The sequence below is a fragment of the Schistocerca piceifrons genome, chromosome 3, assembly GCF_021461385.2.
Source record: "Schistocerca piceifrons isolate TAMUIC-IGC-003096 chromosome 3, iqSchPice1.1, whole genome shotgun sequence".
NCBI classification, from domain to species: Eukaryota; Metazoa; Arthropoda; class Insecta; order Orthoptera; family Acrididae; genus Schistocerca; species Schistocerca piceifrons.
In genome coordinates, this window is record NC_060140.1 from 862742485 (window position 1) to 862757597 (window position 15113).

General features: G+C 52.1%; 2 protein-coding genes, 2 non-coding genes and 1 pseudogene across 4 annotated transcripts; all 5 read right to left on the reverse strand.

Annotated features, from left to right (window-relative positions):
• Window positions 1–3197: 3197 nt before the first annotated feature.
• On the reverse strand, window positions 3198–4121 carry LOC124789133 (flocculation protein FLO11-like). Its single transcript, XM_047256424.1, has one exon. The coding sequence runs from the start codon at window positions 4119–4121 to the stop codon at window positions 3198–3200; it is 924 nt and encodes a 307-aa protein (XP_047112380.1).
• Window positions 4122–4943: 822 nt separating this feature from the next.
• On the reverse strand, window positions 4944–5061 carry LOC124790662 (annotated as a pseudogene).
• Window positions 5062–6328: 1267 nt separating this feature from the next.
• LOC124791207 lies at window positions 6329–6447 on the reverse strand. Its single transcript, XR_007016572.1, has one exon. It is a non-coding gene; the product is annotated as a 5S ribosomal RNA (ribosomal RNA).
• A 1265-nt stretch (window positions 6448–7712) lies between these two features.
• Window positions 7713–7831, reverse strand: LOC124790172. The gene has a single exon (XR_007016239.1). It is a non-coding gene; the product is annotated as a 5S ribosomal RNA (ribosomal RNA).
• A 5839-nt stretch (window positions 7832–13670) lies between these two features.
• On the reverse strand, window positions 13671–14594 carry LOC124789134 (flocculation protein FLO11-like). The gene has a single exon (XM_047256425.1). It carries the CDS (start codon window positions 14592–14594, stop codon window positions 13671–13673), a length of 924 nt encoding a protein of 307 aa, XP_047112381.1.
• Window positions 14595–15113: the final 519 nt, after the last annotated feature.

Genomic DNA, 15113 nt, shown 5'->3' on the forward strand with positions numbered 1-15113 from the left:
CCTCCAGTCGTGCTGAGGTAGCCGATACTCCCATTTATTCCTACTTGGCGATCCCTGAAGAGCGCGCACAACGTCACCGACATTGCACGCACGGACATCACCGAGCACCAGGTAACTGTTATACACATAATACCGGCGGACAAAGTTCAACGTGTACGGAATATGACTGACCGAGACCGGAGCAACCACCGATGGTGGGCGATAGGCATGGAATAAAGCAGCCGTCGGACTGCACGGCCCCTTGTCAAGCACCACGGTAGTCCGCTTCACGAAGAGTGCCGCACATTTGTTGCGAAAATCAACGAAACCCAGCCCCCCCTCCGTCAGACTCAAGGTGCAGGTGGCCAGGGAGACTTTAAAGATGTCACCCTTCCACAGCAACCAATAGACCGCCTGTTGAATGGCCCGTTCCAGTTGTTTCGGCACAGGTAGGACTTGTGCTAGATACCACGCTTTGGCCAAAATCTGCGTGTTGATAAGGGCCACTCGTTGACGGAGCGCCAAGTTCCTAGAGGCATACAGTTTCGCAACGGCCCTGACCTTATACAGCGTGGACCGCCAATTAAGAGCTTCCATACGCTGCGTATTGTCGGTCAGAATGACACCAAGGACAGTCTGCCGTTGCTTGACACAAAACCAGTCGCCGCGAACAGTACGCAGGCGAGGTGTAAGGGGGAGTAAAACAGTTTTCCGAGGATTAACGATAGCCCCCGTTGCCCTCTCAAATCGCTGCAGAACACCATGTAACCTGTCAATGTCCTCTGGCTGATCGAGGAACACGCCGAGGTCGTCGGCATACGCTCTACAGATCAGCTGATCGTCACCTATGCGTATGCCCCGGCATTCCTGGGCGATACAGCGGAGGAGCGGATCCAACGCCAAAGCGAAGAGTGACATAGACAAGGGGCAGCCCTGGCGAACTGATCGGCTAATAGGTATAACACGACTGGGAGTTCCGTTTATTACAACCCGTGACGTGGCATTCCTTAAAATATTGTGCACCATCGTCGTCAGTTTAGAACCAAATCCGAAACCGACCAAGACCCGCCGCAGATAGGTGTGACTAATCCGATCGAAAGCGTTTTTGAAGTCGACCAGCATTATCGCAGCCGTCCGGAGCCTGTGACTTTTAACATATCCGATACAATCCCGGTACGCCAGAACAGCATCGAATATGTTACGGTCCCTGACAGCGCAAGTCTGATGTTCACTCACCACCTTTGGCATAACGTTCGTCAACCTGTGCGTGATACACCGCGCTATAATTTTATAGTCGGCGTTCAGCAAGGTTATAGGACGGACATTGTCGAGATTTGGTGTTGCGGCCGATTTCGGAACGAGAGCAATGCGCCCTTCTGAAAATTCCGCAGGAATAGCAACGCCGTTATGGATCTCATTCATAATGGCAATTAAAACATCACTGAAAAGACTGAAAAATTTCAAGTAAAATTCGGCAGGAATTCCGTCCAGTCCAGGGGACCGGCCCCTAGGACTCCGTTTCACAGCTGTAGTTAGGTCATCAAGGGTAAAAGGTTCATTTAAAATGGCTCTATCTTGTCGTGTTAACACACGTGGGACCCTCTGCAAAAAATCGCGCAGCGCCCCGGCGTTGACGTCCACCTCTCGGAAAAGCGTCGCAAAATGCTCGTGAACTTCCCGCTCAATGGCCGCACCATCGGAAGTGGACGTGCCATCTCGCTGGATCCATTTACGGATTGCCAACCGCTCGCGCCGCCGGCGCTCCCTGCTCAGGTGGTAGAGAGAGAGCGGTTCCCCTTCCACGTCACCCACCGGTTGGCTCCGCGCGATAGCCCCAACACCCTTCCGACGAAGATCATCGAGGAGCTTGGCTTTGAACTGATTAAAAACCGGAAGCAACTCAGGTGACGTTGCGACGCGCTGAGCGATATCCTTTAAACAGTCCTGGTAAAAACGTGCCGTCGACCGACGCCAATGCGCCGCATCGCGGCTAAAATCGATTAAAAAACGCCGAATAGCCGGCTTGGCGACCGCCACCCACCACCCGATAGTACTGCCGTCATCGCCTTTACCACGCAAGAGCTTGCGCCACAACGCAGTAAATTGAGACGTGAGACTGGCATCGTCCAAAAGGCTACAGTTAAATTTCCAAATATTGCTGCGCCGAGTAGGGCGCGCACGCGGCAGGAGAAGTTGACACATGTAACCGCAATGGTCAGAAAAAATAACCGGCAACACGTCCGCCTTCCGGACGTGAGCGGCGAGCGGCGAAGACACATAGATCCTGTCTAATCGACTGTGACCGGTGGCGTAAAAGTGGGTGAAATGCGTCTCGTCCGGATGCAGCACACGCCACGTGTCGCGGAGCCGAAAGCTGTCAACCAACGTACGCAATTCCTGGCACCAGTTAGGACGCGGCTCCTGATCATGACCATCAATCACAGCATTAAAATCACCACCGATCACTAAGTCAGTATGATTACGATGGAGAAGTGGACAGAGATCCTGACCATAAAATTTATTCCGCGCTGGCTTGTCACCGGCATGAGCGTATACATTAACAAAGGCGAAACCATTGACGGTACATGCTATAGCGCGGCCATTTGGCAATATTTCAATATTGCTAACATCAAATTCAGGACGAATTAAGATAGCAGTACCAGTCTGTTCGTCGGACATGATATTATCAACGACAGTAAAATCAGAAGAGTCAAGTAAAAACAACAGAGCCTGACGCGTAACTTCCTGTAAAAATGCCACATGACAGCGGGAGTCATGTAAAAAAGTGTGCAAAGCCGACAACTTGTGCGGATTACTCAACTTGTTAACATTGAGAGTTAAAACATTCCACGAACAACGCTCAGGCTCCATACACAATTAAAATATACAAGCACAAAAAAAACTCCTCAGTTAAAAACAGACAGCAGACATTGGACGGAATTTCAGCCACCAAAAGGAGTAAAATGACCTCCAAAACGACGGGAGGAATTCCCGGCAACTGGAGGAGGGAACAACAGAGAATAACATTGAGAAATAAGATATGCCACGAACAATGCTCAGGCCCCAGACACAAGTAAAATACACATGCACAAAAGGCTCCTTATGGTAAAAACAGACAGCAACATGGACGGAATTCCGGCCACCAAGGAAGGGTAAAAGGTTCTCTAAAAGACGGGAGTAGTTCCCGTCAACTGGATTAGGGGACAACAAAGAATCCACTAAGTCTCACCGCCTTCCACATCCGCCGCCCACTCAGTGGGGTACACGGGAGTGGGGGCGGGCGCGGTCCCAGAATCTGTGCCACCGGAAGCTACCGACAAAGGAGCAGCAACGGGCATCTCCACGTCGGGAGAAGAAGCCGGCACTCGCTCGGGGGCAGAAGGACAGACACGACGCTGGTGGGTGTCTTCAGCCTTCCGTTTTGTCGGCAATTGCGGCGGCGCTACAGCCAAAGCCGTATCGGCCGGCATTGCCGAATCGTCACCAGTAGGCGGCTGACTTAAAACGGTTCGTAAATGTCGAACAGCGACATCACGCTTCTGATCGGCCACGGTGAGGTCGTCAGGCGGCGGATGGCGAGAAGCGGCACGCTGTTGGGGTCGCGATTGCTGTGTCGGACGCCCGGAGCCGGAAGCCGGAGACGGCCGCCGCTCACGGTCTAGGTCCCGACGCGCGGCACGCTGTTGTGAGTCTTGCCGACCAACTCGCGACTGCCGGGAACCGGCGGGCGAACGGTCAACTGGAGACGGACTGCGGTCGGGTCGGGTAAACCCCCTGTCAGAGGAAGGCGACCGACCGACACTACGAGCACGTTGCCTGCTAGAACTGCGAGACGGAAATTCATCACGCCGCGGTTTCGGAGCCGCAAAAAATTCCTGCGACTCCACGGCAGCAGAGCTAACAGTAGCACTGGCAGCCACGTCAACCGAGGCAGTCAACGTATCAGAAAATTCCGGTACCGTAACAGGCTGGGAACCAGGTTCCGACACGACAGCAGTCGCCGACGCGGGCGTGCGGTCGGACACAGACGCAAGTGAAACAAGTGGTAAAGACAAATTTTCGTCAGCCTGCACGGTAGCCGTAGCAGGCGCGGAAACAGCAGACACAGAAGCAAGGTCACAATCGGGAGTGGACACATCCATGGCAACCGCGGCGTCAGCTAGGGTAGCATCGGCCACGCGGCGCGCGGGTGCGGGGGGGGCTGTACCTAAGACCGTAGCAGCGACAGAGGCAAAGCTGGCCCCGCGCAAACCATCGTCAATCGGTAATTGAGCAGGCCGTTTACGTTTAGGACAATCTTGCCGGTAATGACCAACGCCACTACAAAATGAACAAGTTTGAGGCTGTCCACTATAAGTCACAAACGCACGGTGGCCGTTGACCAAAATAAATGACGGAATGTGCTGTCTGACAACCATTTTCACACTCCTCACACCGTTTTCGACTTGAAACAAATAGGCGGAGGACCACTTTTCCTTAATCACTGACAAAACGGTACCGTACGGCCGCAAATAACGTGAAATGGTATCATTACGTATTTCAAAGGGCAGGTTAAAGATACGAATTTGCCTAACGCCGAAGCCGGCGTGCGACACAGTCACATTACTAATTTTACCGTCAAGATGTCGAAATTTACGCACACCGTCATTGACAGACACAACAGTATCACACATGTCAGGAGATCTCAATTTTAAAAACACTGAATTAAGGAACGTATCAAACTGTATGCCAAGAACGTCATCATGCCGTAACATCAAGTCCTCTAATATCCAACGGTGAATCTCAAAGGCCGAAGGTTTATCAACTGAACGATCAAATTCACATTGGACGTTATTCTGCCTTTCCTCACTATCATCGTAAATCATTTCCATTACTTACAGTCAGGTAGAAATACAGCCACAAGGCAGAAGAAGCAGACGACACGCGAGGCGCCGCCGGCCCAGTCGCACGAGGTAAACACTGCTCGCTCGGCACCGAGGTGTTGCCAGGCGGGCAGCCAGCCAAGTACTAACCGGGCCCGATGTTGCTTAACTTCGGTGATCGGACGAGAACCGGTGTATTCAACATGGTATGGCCGTTGGCGTCCTTATAATGTGGCCGCACGGCAGAGGAAGCCTTCGCCCCTTCTCCCAACACACGCAATCGCCGTTTTCCGTGGCACATTTGACGCAAAGCACGTCCTTCCACCGCCACGTGGGTGACACGCACAGCGCGGCTGCTCGTTGCACCGCCTGTCATTCGTTTGGTGCGTGCGGCCTCCGACACTCGCGGGAGACGCACCTTGTTCTTGTTATCCGGCGCGGGGCCGGGCGTCGGGGGGACTGCGCGGGGTGTGGCAGTGTCCTGCTGGACCGGCGGAAGCTTTCTCACCCGGCTGACACGCGCCGCGCTTCCAGATATTTGCGTAATTTGCGCGGTGCATTTTCGCCTGTCCCCTCCCCTTCCGTCCCGACTTGTCCCGACTTTGCTTCGACTGCCGCTCGCTGCCGCTCGGGTCGCGCTCCATATGACCGCACAAGCACGACAAACATCTGCGAGATGGGCGCGGGCCGAACCGGCGTGTCCGAGACGCCGTGTGCGGCCGTTCGGAGCTACTAGAGTAGAGCAGCGCTGCGCTGGAAAGGTGCGAAAACACGGACAGAGGACACAGGAGGTTCAACAAAGCATCCATCTCCTCTAGAGGCGAAAGATAAATTTTTGTTTACAAATTTGCAGATGTGCACTGCTACAAAACAATATGCCCGGACGTGTTTCACAACATTTCTGTCGTTTCATACTGTTTCGTTATTTGCAGACACACTTTGCTAATCTTCCTTGGCACACTCTTCTTCAAACGGAGTTCCTTAATATCGCATCTTACGATAGTTTAAAATCAGTATGGACGCATCTTCGTCACACAAGAAAGGTAGCATGAAAAGAGGGCTGGCAGGGGTAGCGACAAAAAAGCCAAAAATGAAGACAGCCAGAGTTCCCAGGCGGTCGCCGATCCGAATACTAACGTTGTTGCTTATCTTCGGTGATCGGACGAGAACGGCTGTTTTTTTTTTTTTTTTTTTTTAATTTATGTATTTAGTTAGTTTTTCGAATTTAGCGCCGCTACAAAACAGTTGGCTCTGACGCGTTTCAAGGACACATCTGTCGATTCGTAGTGTTTCGTTAATTCCAACGACTTCCTAGCACTCTTCCTCCGCGCATTCTTGCTCAAACTGAGTTCATTACTGCAATTTCGTGTCTTACGTTTAGTACAGTACTTTAAAATGCTTGTGGAAGCATCTTTGTCACACCTGAAAGTTAGTATGAAAAAGAGGGCAGGCAGGTGTAGCGACGCAAAAATTAAAAAATGAGATAGAGCCAACAGCACCCGGTGTTCCCAGGCGGTCACCCATCCAAGTACTAACCGGGCCCGATGTTGCTTAACTTCGGTGATCGGACGAGAACCGGTGTATTCAACATGGTATGGCCGTTGGCGTCCTTATAATGTGGCCGCACGGCAGAGGAAGCCTTCGCCCCTTCTCCCAACACACGCAATCGCCGTTTTCCGTGGCACATTTGACGCAAAGCACGTCCTTCCACCGCCACGTGGGTGACACGCACAGCGCGGCTGCTCGTTGCACCGCCTGTCATTCGTTTGGTGCGTGCGGCCTCCGACACTCGCGGGAGACGCACCTTGTTCTTGTTATCCGGCGCGGGGCCGGGCGTCGGGGGGACTGCGCGGGGTGTGGCAGTGTCCTGCTGGACCGGCGGAAGCTTTCTCACCCGGCTGACACGCGCCGCGCTTCCAGATATTTGCGTAATTTGCGCGGTGCATTTTCGCCTGTCCCCTCCCCTTCCGTCCCGACTTGTCCCGACTTTGCTTCGACTGCCGCTCGCTGCCGCTCGGGTCGCGCTCCATATGACCGCACAAGCACGACAAACATCTGCGAGATGGGCGCGGGCCGAACCGGCGTGTCCGAGACGCCGTGTGCGGCCGTTCGGAGCTACTAGAGTAGAGCAGCGCTGCGCTGGAAAGGTGCGAAAACACGGACAGAGGACACAGGAGGTTCAACAAAGCATCCATCTCCTCTAGAGGCGAAAGATAAATTTTTGTTTACAAATTTGCAGATGTGCACTGCTACAAAACAATATGCCCGGACGTGTTTCACAACATTTCTGTCGTTTCATACTGTTTCGTTATTTGCAGACACACTTTGCTAATCTTCCTTGGCACACTCTTCTTCAAACGGAGTTCCTTAATATCGCATCTTACGATAGTTTAAAATCAGTATGGACGCATCTTCGTCACACAAGAAAGGTAGCATGAAAAGAGGGCTGGCAGGGGTAGCGACAAAAAAGCCAAAAATGAAGACAGCCAGAGTTCCCAGGCGGTCGCCGATCCGAATACTAACGTTGTTGCTTATCTTCGGTGATCGGACGAGAACGGCTGTTTTTTTTTTTTTTTTTTTAATTTATGTATTTAGTTAGTTTTTCGAATTTAGCGCCGCTACAAAACAGTTGGCTCTGACGCGTTTCAAGGACACATCTGTCGATTCGTAGTGTTTCGTTAATTCCAACGACTTCCTAGCACTCTTCCTCCGCGCATTCTTGCTCAAACTGAGTTCATTACTGCAATTTCGTGTCTTACGTTTAGTACAGTACTTTAAAATGCTTGTGGAAGCATCTTTGTCACACCTGAAAGTTAGTATGAAAAAGAGGGCAGGCAGGTGTAGCGACGCAAAAATTAAAAAATGAGATAGAGCCAACAGCACCCGGTGTTCCCAGGCGGTCACCCATCCAAGTACTAACCGGGCCCGATGTTGCTTAACTTCGGTGATCGGACGAGAACCGGTGTATTCAACATGGTATGGCCGTTGGCGTCCTTATAATGTGGCCGCACGGCAGAGGAAGCCTTCGCCCCTTCTCCCAACACACGCAATCGCCGTTTTCCGTGGCACATTTGACGCAAAGCACGTCCTTCCACCGCCACGTGGGTGACACGCACAGCGCGGCTGCTCGTTGCACCGCCTGTCATTCGTTTGGTGCGTGCGGCCTCCGACACTCGCGGGAGACGCACCTTGTTCTTGTTATCCGGCGCGGGGCCGGGCGTCGGGGGGACTGCGCGGGGTGTGGCAGTGTCCTGCTGGACCGGCGGAAGCTTTCTCACCCGGCTGACACGCGCCGCGCTTCCAGATATTTGCGTAATTTGCGCGGTGCATTTTCGCCTGTCCCCTCCCCTTCCGTCCCGACTTGTCCCGACTTTGCTTCGACTGCCGCTCGCTGCCGCTCGGGTCGCGCTCCATATGACCGCACAAGCACGACAAACATCTGCGAGATGGGCGCGGGCCGAACCGGCGTGTCCGAGACGCCGTGTGCGGCCGTTCGGAGCTACTAGAGTAGAGCAGCGCTGCGCTGGAAAGGTGCGAAAACACGGACAGAGGACACAGGAGGTTCAACAAAGCATCCATCTCCTCTAGAGGCGAAAGATAAATTTTTGTTTACAAATTTGCAGATGTGCACTGCTACAAAACAATATGCCCGGACGTGTTTCACAACATTTCTGTCGTTTCATACTGTTTCGTTATTTGCAGACACACTTTGCTAATCTTCCTTGGCACACTCTTCTTCAAACGGAGTTCCTTAATATCGCATCTTACGATAGTTTAAAATCAGTATGGACGCATCTTCGTCACACAAGAAAGGTAGCATGAAAAGAGGGCTGGCAGGGGTAGCGACAAAAAAGCCAAAAATGAAGACAGCCAGAGTTCCCAGGCGGTCGCCGATCCGAATACTAACGTTGTTGCTTATCTTCGGTGATCGGACGAGAACGGCTGTTTTTTTTTTTTTTTTTTAATTTATGTATTTAGTTAGTTTTTCGAATTTAGCGCCGCTACAAAACAGTTGGCTCTGACGCGTTTCAAGGACACATCTGTCGATTCGTAGTGTTTCGTTAATTCCAACGACTTCCTAGCACTCTTCCTCCGCGCATTCTTGCTCAAACTGAGTTCATTACTGCAATTTCGTGTCTTACGTTTAGTACAGTACTTTAAAATGCTTGTGGAAGCATCTTTGTCACACCTGAAAGTTAGTATGAAAAAGAGGGCAGGCAGGTGTAGCGACGCAAAAATTAAAAAATGAGATAGAGCCAACAGCACCTTTTTTTTTTTTTTTTTTTTAATGGGCCTCCCATCTCCCCTTATAGCCCGGCCTTTTCGCTCTCCACAAAAACGCCATCCCTCGGCGAGCTTCTCCAGCTAAAAAGGTGCCGTTGACTTCTGCAAGGGACGCGGGGGAAGGCCCCCCAATGTGCCTTCATCGGCGAGGTGTGCCGGCGTGGGTATGTGCTGTGTGCTTCCAGGACAAGGAACAGAAAAGAACGTGCATCCTCCAATACAAAAAAAGAAATGCAAGGGAAGCCGCCGCCCAGACTTCAGTACAAATAGGAGAAACAAAATTGGCCTCTGGACGCCGGTGCAGCTTGCCGGGACAGTGATCCACAGCAACGACAACCTGCCAAAGCAACAGGCAGGTGGCATCCGCCACAAAACTGAATCCACCGGAAGAGAAATGAAAGTAAATTAAAGTCCGAAGAAAATATGTCCCCACTAACGGTCGACGGATGGTACATGGAGAAGAAAACAACCGTCGACGCACAGCAATAGGAAAAAGTCCCACATTCAGACACACACCGACCGTGATAAATGATCACCGCGACACGGCCCCCTCAGCCGCCGCGAGAAAAGAACAAATAACAAGAAAGAAATAAAGGAGGAACAGAAAGTAAAGCAAACAGAAAAGAACTTTTGACGGACAAAACACCGTTCACATAACTGTAGGTCATGTGTACGTTTTCGTTAATGTACGGCCGATTAGAAACACAACTTTACCATGCCATAAAATCATTATCCAAGAGAGGAAGTCCGTTGGTAAGCAAGGGTTCGTCATAACACGCCAAGAGGAATATTGGCAGTAGTATCAGACAGAAAAGGTAAAAATGTCAAGATCGGGTATGTAGTCGTATCAGGTAAGTGACAATTTAGTGAATGCATGGGCCAGGGCAACATGCAAAAAATTGGCGAAAGTCGAGGAATAAGCCGGTCGACCAAGGGTCAGACGATGTTCCGCCCACAGGTAAGACAGAAAGTCGACGGCAGTAGTCAATTTCAGGGTGAAAATACAAAAAACCGTGTGTCCCAAAATCCAAAGAGTTGCATTCCGTTTGGTGGCCGGATAAGCCGCACACTGAGGCACGATGGCGTCCAAAGCTGTCACCTGCCGCCTGTCCACTCTGTTGATTAGACGCACCATGTCACACGCAATATCCCAGACATCACGGAATTTCCGACAGTCGAATCGGTGTTCGATGGTGTCCTCCTCAGGACACGCATCACAGACTCCCGAAGAAATCAGATCGATTGAGTGCAGCTTAGCATTAGTCGGAAATGTGCGGTTGACCACTTTATACCATGTTCCGTGAACATGGGGCGGAATAACGGCGGCGGCAAGGTTCCGCCACACCATCCTCCAGTCGTGCTGAGGTAGCCGATACTCCCATTTATTCCTACTTGGCGATCCCTGAAGAGCGCGCACAACGTCACCGACATTGCACGCACGGACATCACCGAGCACCAGGTAACTGTTATACACATAATACCGGCGGACAAAGTTCAACGTGTACGGAATATGACTGACCGAGACCGGAGCAACCACCGATGGTGGGCGATAGGCATGGAATAAAGCAGCCGTCGGACTGCACGGCCCCTTGTCAAGCACCACGGTAGTCCGCTTCACGAAGAGTGCCGCACATTTGTTGCGAAAATCAACGAAACCCAGCCCCCCCTCCGTCAGACTCAAGGTGCAGGTGGCCAGGGAGACTTTAAAGATGTCACCCTTCCACAGCAACCAATAGACCGCCTGTTGAATGGCCCGTTCCAGTTGTTTCGGCACAGGTAGGACTTGTGCTAGATACCACGCTTTGGCCAAAATCTGCGTGTTGATAAGGGCCACTCGTTGACGGAGCGCCAAGTTCCTAGAGGCATACAGTTTCGCAACGGCCCTGACCTTATACAGCGTGGACCGCCAATTAAGAGCTTCCATACGCTGCGTATTGTCGGTCAGAATGACACCAAGGACAGTCTGCCGTTGCTTGACACAAAACCAGTCGCCGCGAACAGTACGCAGGCGAGGTGTAAGGGGGAGTAAAACAGTTTTCCGAGGATTAACGATAGCCCCCGTTGCCCTCTCAAATCGCTGCAGAACACCATGTAACCTGTCAATGTCCTCTGGCTGATCGAGGAACACGCCGAGGTCGTCGGCATACGCTCTACAGATCAGCTGATCGTCACCTATGCGTATGCCCCGGCATTCCTGGGCGATACAGCGGAGGAGCGGATCCAACGCCAAAGCGAAGAGTGACATAGACAAGGGGCAGCCCTGGCGAACTGATCGGCTAATAGGTATAACACGACTGGGAGTTCCGTTTATTACAACCCGTGACGTGGCATTCCTTAAAATATTGTGCACCATCGTCGTCAGTTTAGAACCAAATCCGAAACCGACCAAGACCCGCCGCAGATAGGTGTGACTAATCCGATCGAAAGCGTTTTTGAAGTCGACCAGCATTATCGCAGCCGTCCGGAGCCTGTGACTTTTAACATATCCGATACAATCCCGGTACGCCAGAACAGCATCGAATATGTTACGGTCCCTGACAGCGCAAGTCTGATGTTCACTCACCACCTTTGGCATAACGTTCGTCAACCTGTGCGTGATACACCGCGCTATAATTTTATAGTCGGCGTTCAGCAAGGTTATAGGACGGACATTGTCGAGATTTGGTGTTGCGGCCGATTTCGGAACGAGAGCAATGCGCCCTTCTGAAAATTCCGCAGGAATAGCAACGCCGTTATGGATCTCATTCATAATGGCAATTAAAACATCACTGAAAAGACTGAAAAATTTCAAGTAAAATTCGGCAGGAATTCCGTCCAGTCCAGGGGACCGGCCCCTAGGACTCCGTTTCACAGCTGTAGTTAGGTCATCAAGGGTAAAAGGTTCATTTAAAATGGCTCTATCTTGTCGTGTTAACACACGTGGGACCCTCTGCAAAAAATCGCGCAGCGCCCCGGCGTTGACGTCCACCTCTCGGAAAAGCGTCGCAAAATGCTCGTGAACTTCCCGCTCAATGGCCGCACCATCGGAAGTGGACGTGCCATCTCGCTGGATCCATTTACGGATTGCCAACCGCTCGCGCCGCCGGCGCTCCCTGCTCAGGTGGTAGAGAGAGAGCGGTTCCCCTTCCACGTCACCCACCGGTTGGCTCCGCGCGATAGCCCCAACACCCTTCCGACGAAGATCATCGAGGAGCTTGGCTTTGAACTGATTAAAAACCGGAAGCAACTCAGGTGACGTTGCGACGCGCTGAGCGATATCCTTTAAACAGTCCTGGTAAAAACGTGCCGTCGACCGACGCCAATGCGCCGCATCGCGGCTAAAATCGATTAAAAAACGCCGAATAGCCGGCTTGGCGACCGCCACCCACCACCCGATAGTACTGCCGTCATCGCCTTTACCACGCAAGAGCTTGCGCCACAACGCAGTAAATTGAGACGTGAGACTGGCATCGTCCAAAAGGCTACAGTTAAATTTCCAAATATTGCTGCGCCGAGTAGGGCGCGCACGCGGCAGGAGAAGTTGACACATGTAACCGCAATGGTCAGAAAAAATAACCGGCAACACGTCCGCCTTCCGGACGTGAGCGGCGAGCGGCGAAGACACATAGATCCTGTCTAATCGACTGTGACCGGTGGCGTAAAAGTGGGTGAAATGCGTCTCGTCCGGATGCAGCACACGCCACGTGTCGCGGAGCCGAAAGCTGTCAACCAACGTACGCAATTCCTGGCACCAGTTAGGACGCGGCTCCTGATCATGACCATCAATCACAGCATTAAAATCACCACCGATCACTAAGTCAGTATGATTACGATGGAGAAGTGGACAGAGATCCTGACCATAAAATTTATTCCGCGCTGGCTTGTCACCGGCATGAGCGTATACATTAACAAAGGCGAAACCATTGACGGTACATGCTATAGCGCGGCCATTTGGCAATATTTCAATATTGCTAACATCAAATTCAGGACGAATTAAGATAGCAGTACCAGTCTGTTCGTCGGACATGATATTATCAACGACAGTAAAATCAGAAGAGTCAAGTAAAAACAACAGAGCCTGACGCGTAACTTCCTGTAAAAATGCCACATGACAGCGGGAGTCATGTAAAAAAGTGTGCAAAGCCGACAACTTGTGCGGATTACTCAACTTGTTAACATTGAGAGTTAAAACATTCCACGAACAACGCTCAGGCTCCATACACAATTAAAATATACAAGCACAAAAAAAACTCCTCAGTTAAAAACAGACAGCAGACATTGGACGGAATTTCAGCCACCAAAAGGAGTAAAATGACCTCCAAAACGACGGGAGGAATTCCCGGCAACTGGAGGAGGGAACAACAGAGAATAACATTGAGAAATAAGATATGCCACGAACAATGCTCAGGCCCCAGACACAAGTAAAATACACATGCACAAAAGGCTCCTTATGGTAAAAACAGACAGCAACATGGACGGAATTCCGGCCACCAAGGAAGGGTAAAAGGTTCTCTAAAAGACGGGAGTAGTTCCCGTCAACTGGATTAGGGGACAACAAAGAATCCACTAAGTCTCACCGCCTTCCACATCCGCCGCCCACTCAGTGGGGTACACGGGAGTGGGGGCGGGCGCGGTCCCAGAATCTGTGCCACCGGAAGCTACCGACAAAGGAGCAGCAACGGGCATCTCCACGTCGGGAGAAGAAGCCGGCACTCGCTCGGGGGCAGAAGGACAGACACGACGCTGGTGGGTGTCTTCAGCCTTCCGTTTTGTCGGCAATTGCGGCGGCGCTACAGCCAAAGCCGTATCGGCCGGCATTGCCGAATCGTCACCAGTAGGCGGCTGACTTAAAACGGTTCGTAAATGTCGAACAGCGACATCACGCTTCTGATCGGCCACGGTGAGGTCGTCAGGCGGCGGATGGCGAGAAGCGGCACGCTGTTGGGGTCGCGATTGCTGTGTCGGACGCCCGGAGCCGGAAGCCGGAGACGGCCGCCGCTCACGGTCTAGGTCCCGACGCGCGGCACGCTGTTGTGAGTCTTGCCGACCAACTCGCGACTGCCGGGAACCGGCGGGCGAACGGTCAACTGGAGACGGACTGCGGTCGGGTCGGGTAAACCCCCTGTCAGAGGAAGGCGACCGACCGACACTACGAGCACGTTGCCTGCTAGAACTGCGAGACGGAAATTCATCACGCCGCGGTTTCGGAGCCGCAAAAAATTCCTGCGACTCCACGGCAGCAGAGCTAACAGTAGCACTGGCAGCCACGTCAACCGAGGCAGTCAACGTATCAGAAAATTCCGGTACCGTAACAGGCTGGGAACCAGGTTCCGACACGACAGCAGTCGCCGACGCGGGCGTGCGGTCGGACACAGACGCAAGTGAAACAAGTGGTAAAGACAAATTTTCGTCAGCCTGCACGGTAGCCGTAGCAGGCGCGGAAACAGCAGACACAGAAGCAAGGTCACAATCGGGAGTGGACACATCCATGGCAACCGCGGCGTCAGCTAGGGTAGCATCGGCCACGCGGCGCGCGGGTGCGGGGGGGGCTGTACCTAAGACCGTAGCAGCGACAGAGGCAAAGCTGGCCCCGCGCAAACCATCGTCAATCGGTAATTGAGCAGGCCGTTTACGTTTAGGACAATCTTGCCGGTAATGACCAACGCCACTACAAAATGAACAAGTTTGAGGCTGTCCACTATAAGTCACAAACGCACGGTGGCCGTTGACCAAAATAAATGACGGAATGTGCTGTCTGACAACCATTTTCACACTCCTCACACCGTTTTCGACTTGAAACAAATAGGCGGAGGACCACTTTTCCTTAATCACTGACAAAACGGTACCGTACGGCCGCAAATAACGTGAAATGGTATCATTACGTATTTCAAAGGGCAGGTTAAAGATACGAATTTGCCTAACGCCGAAGCCGGCGTGCGACACAGTCACATTACTAATTTTACCGTCAAGATGTCGAAATTTACGCACACCGTCATTGACAGACACAAC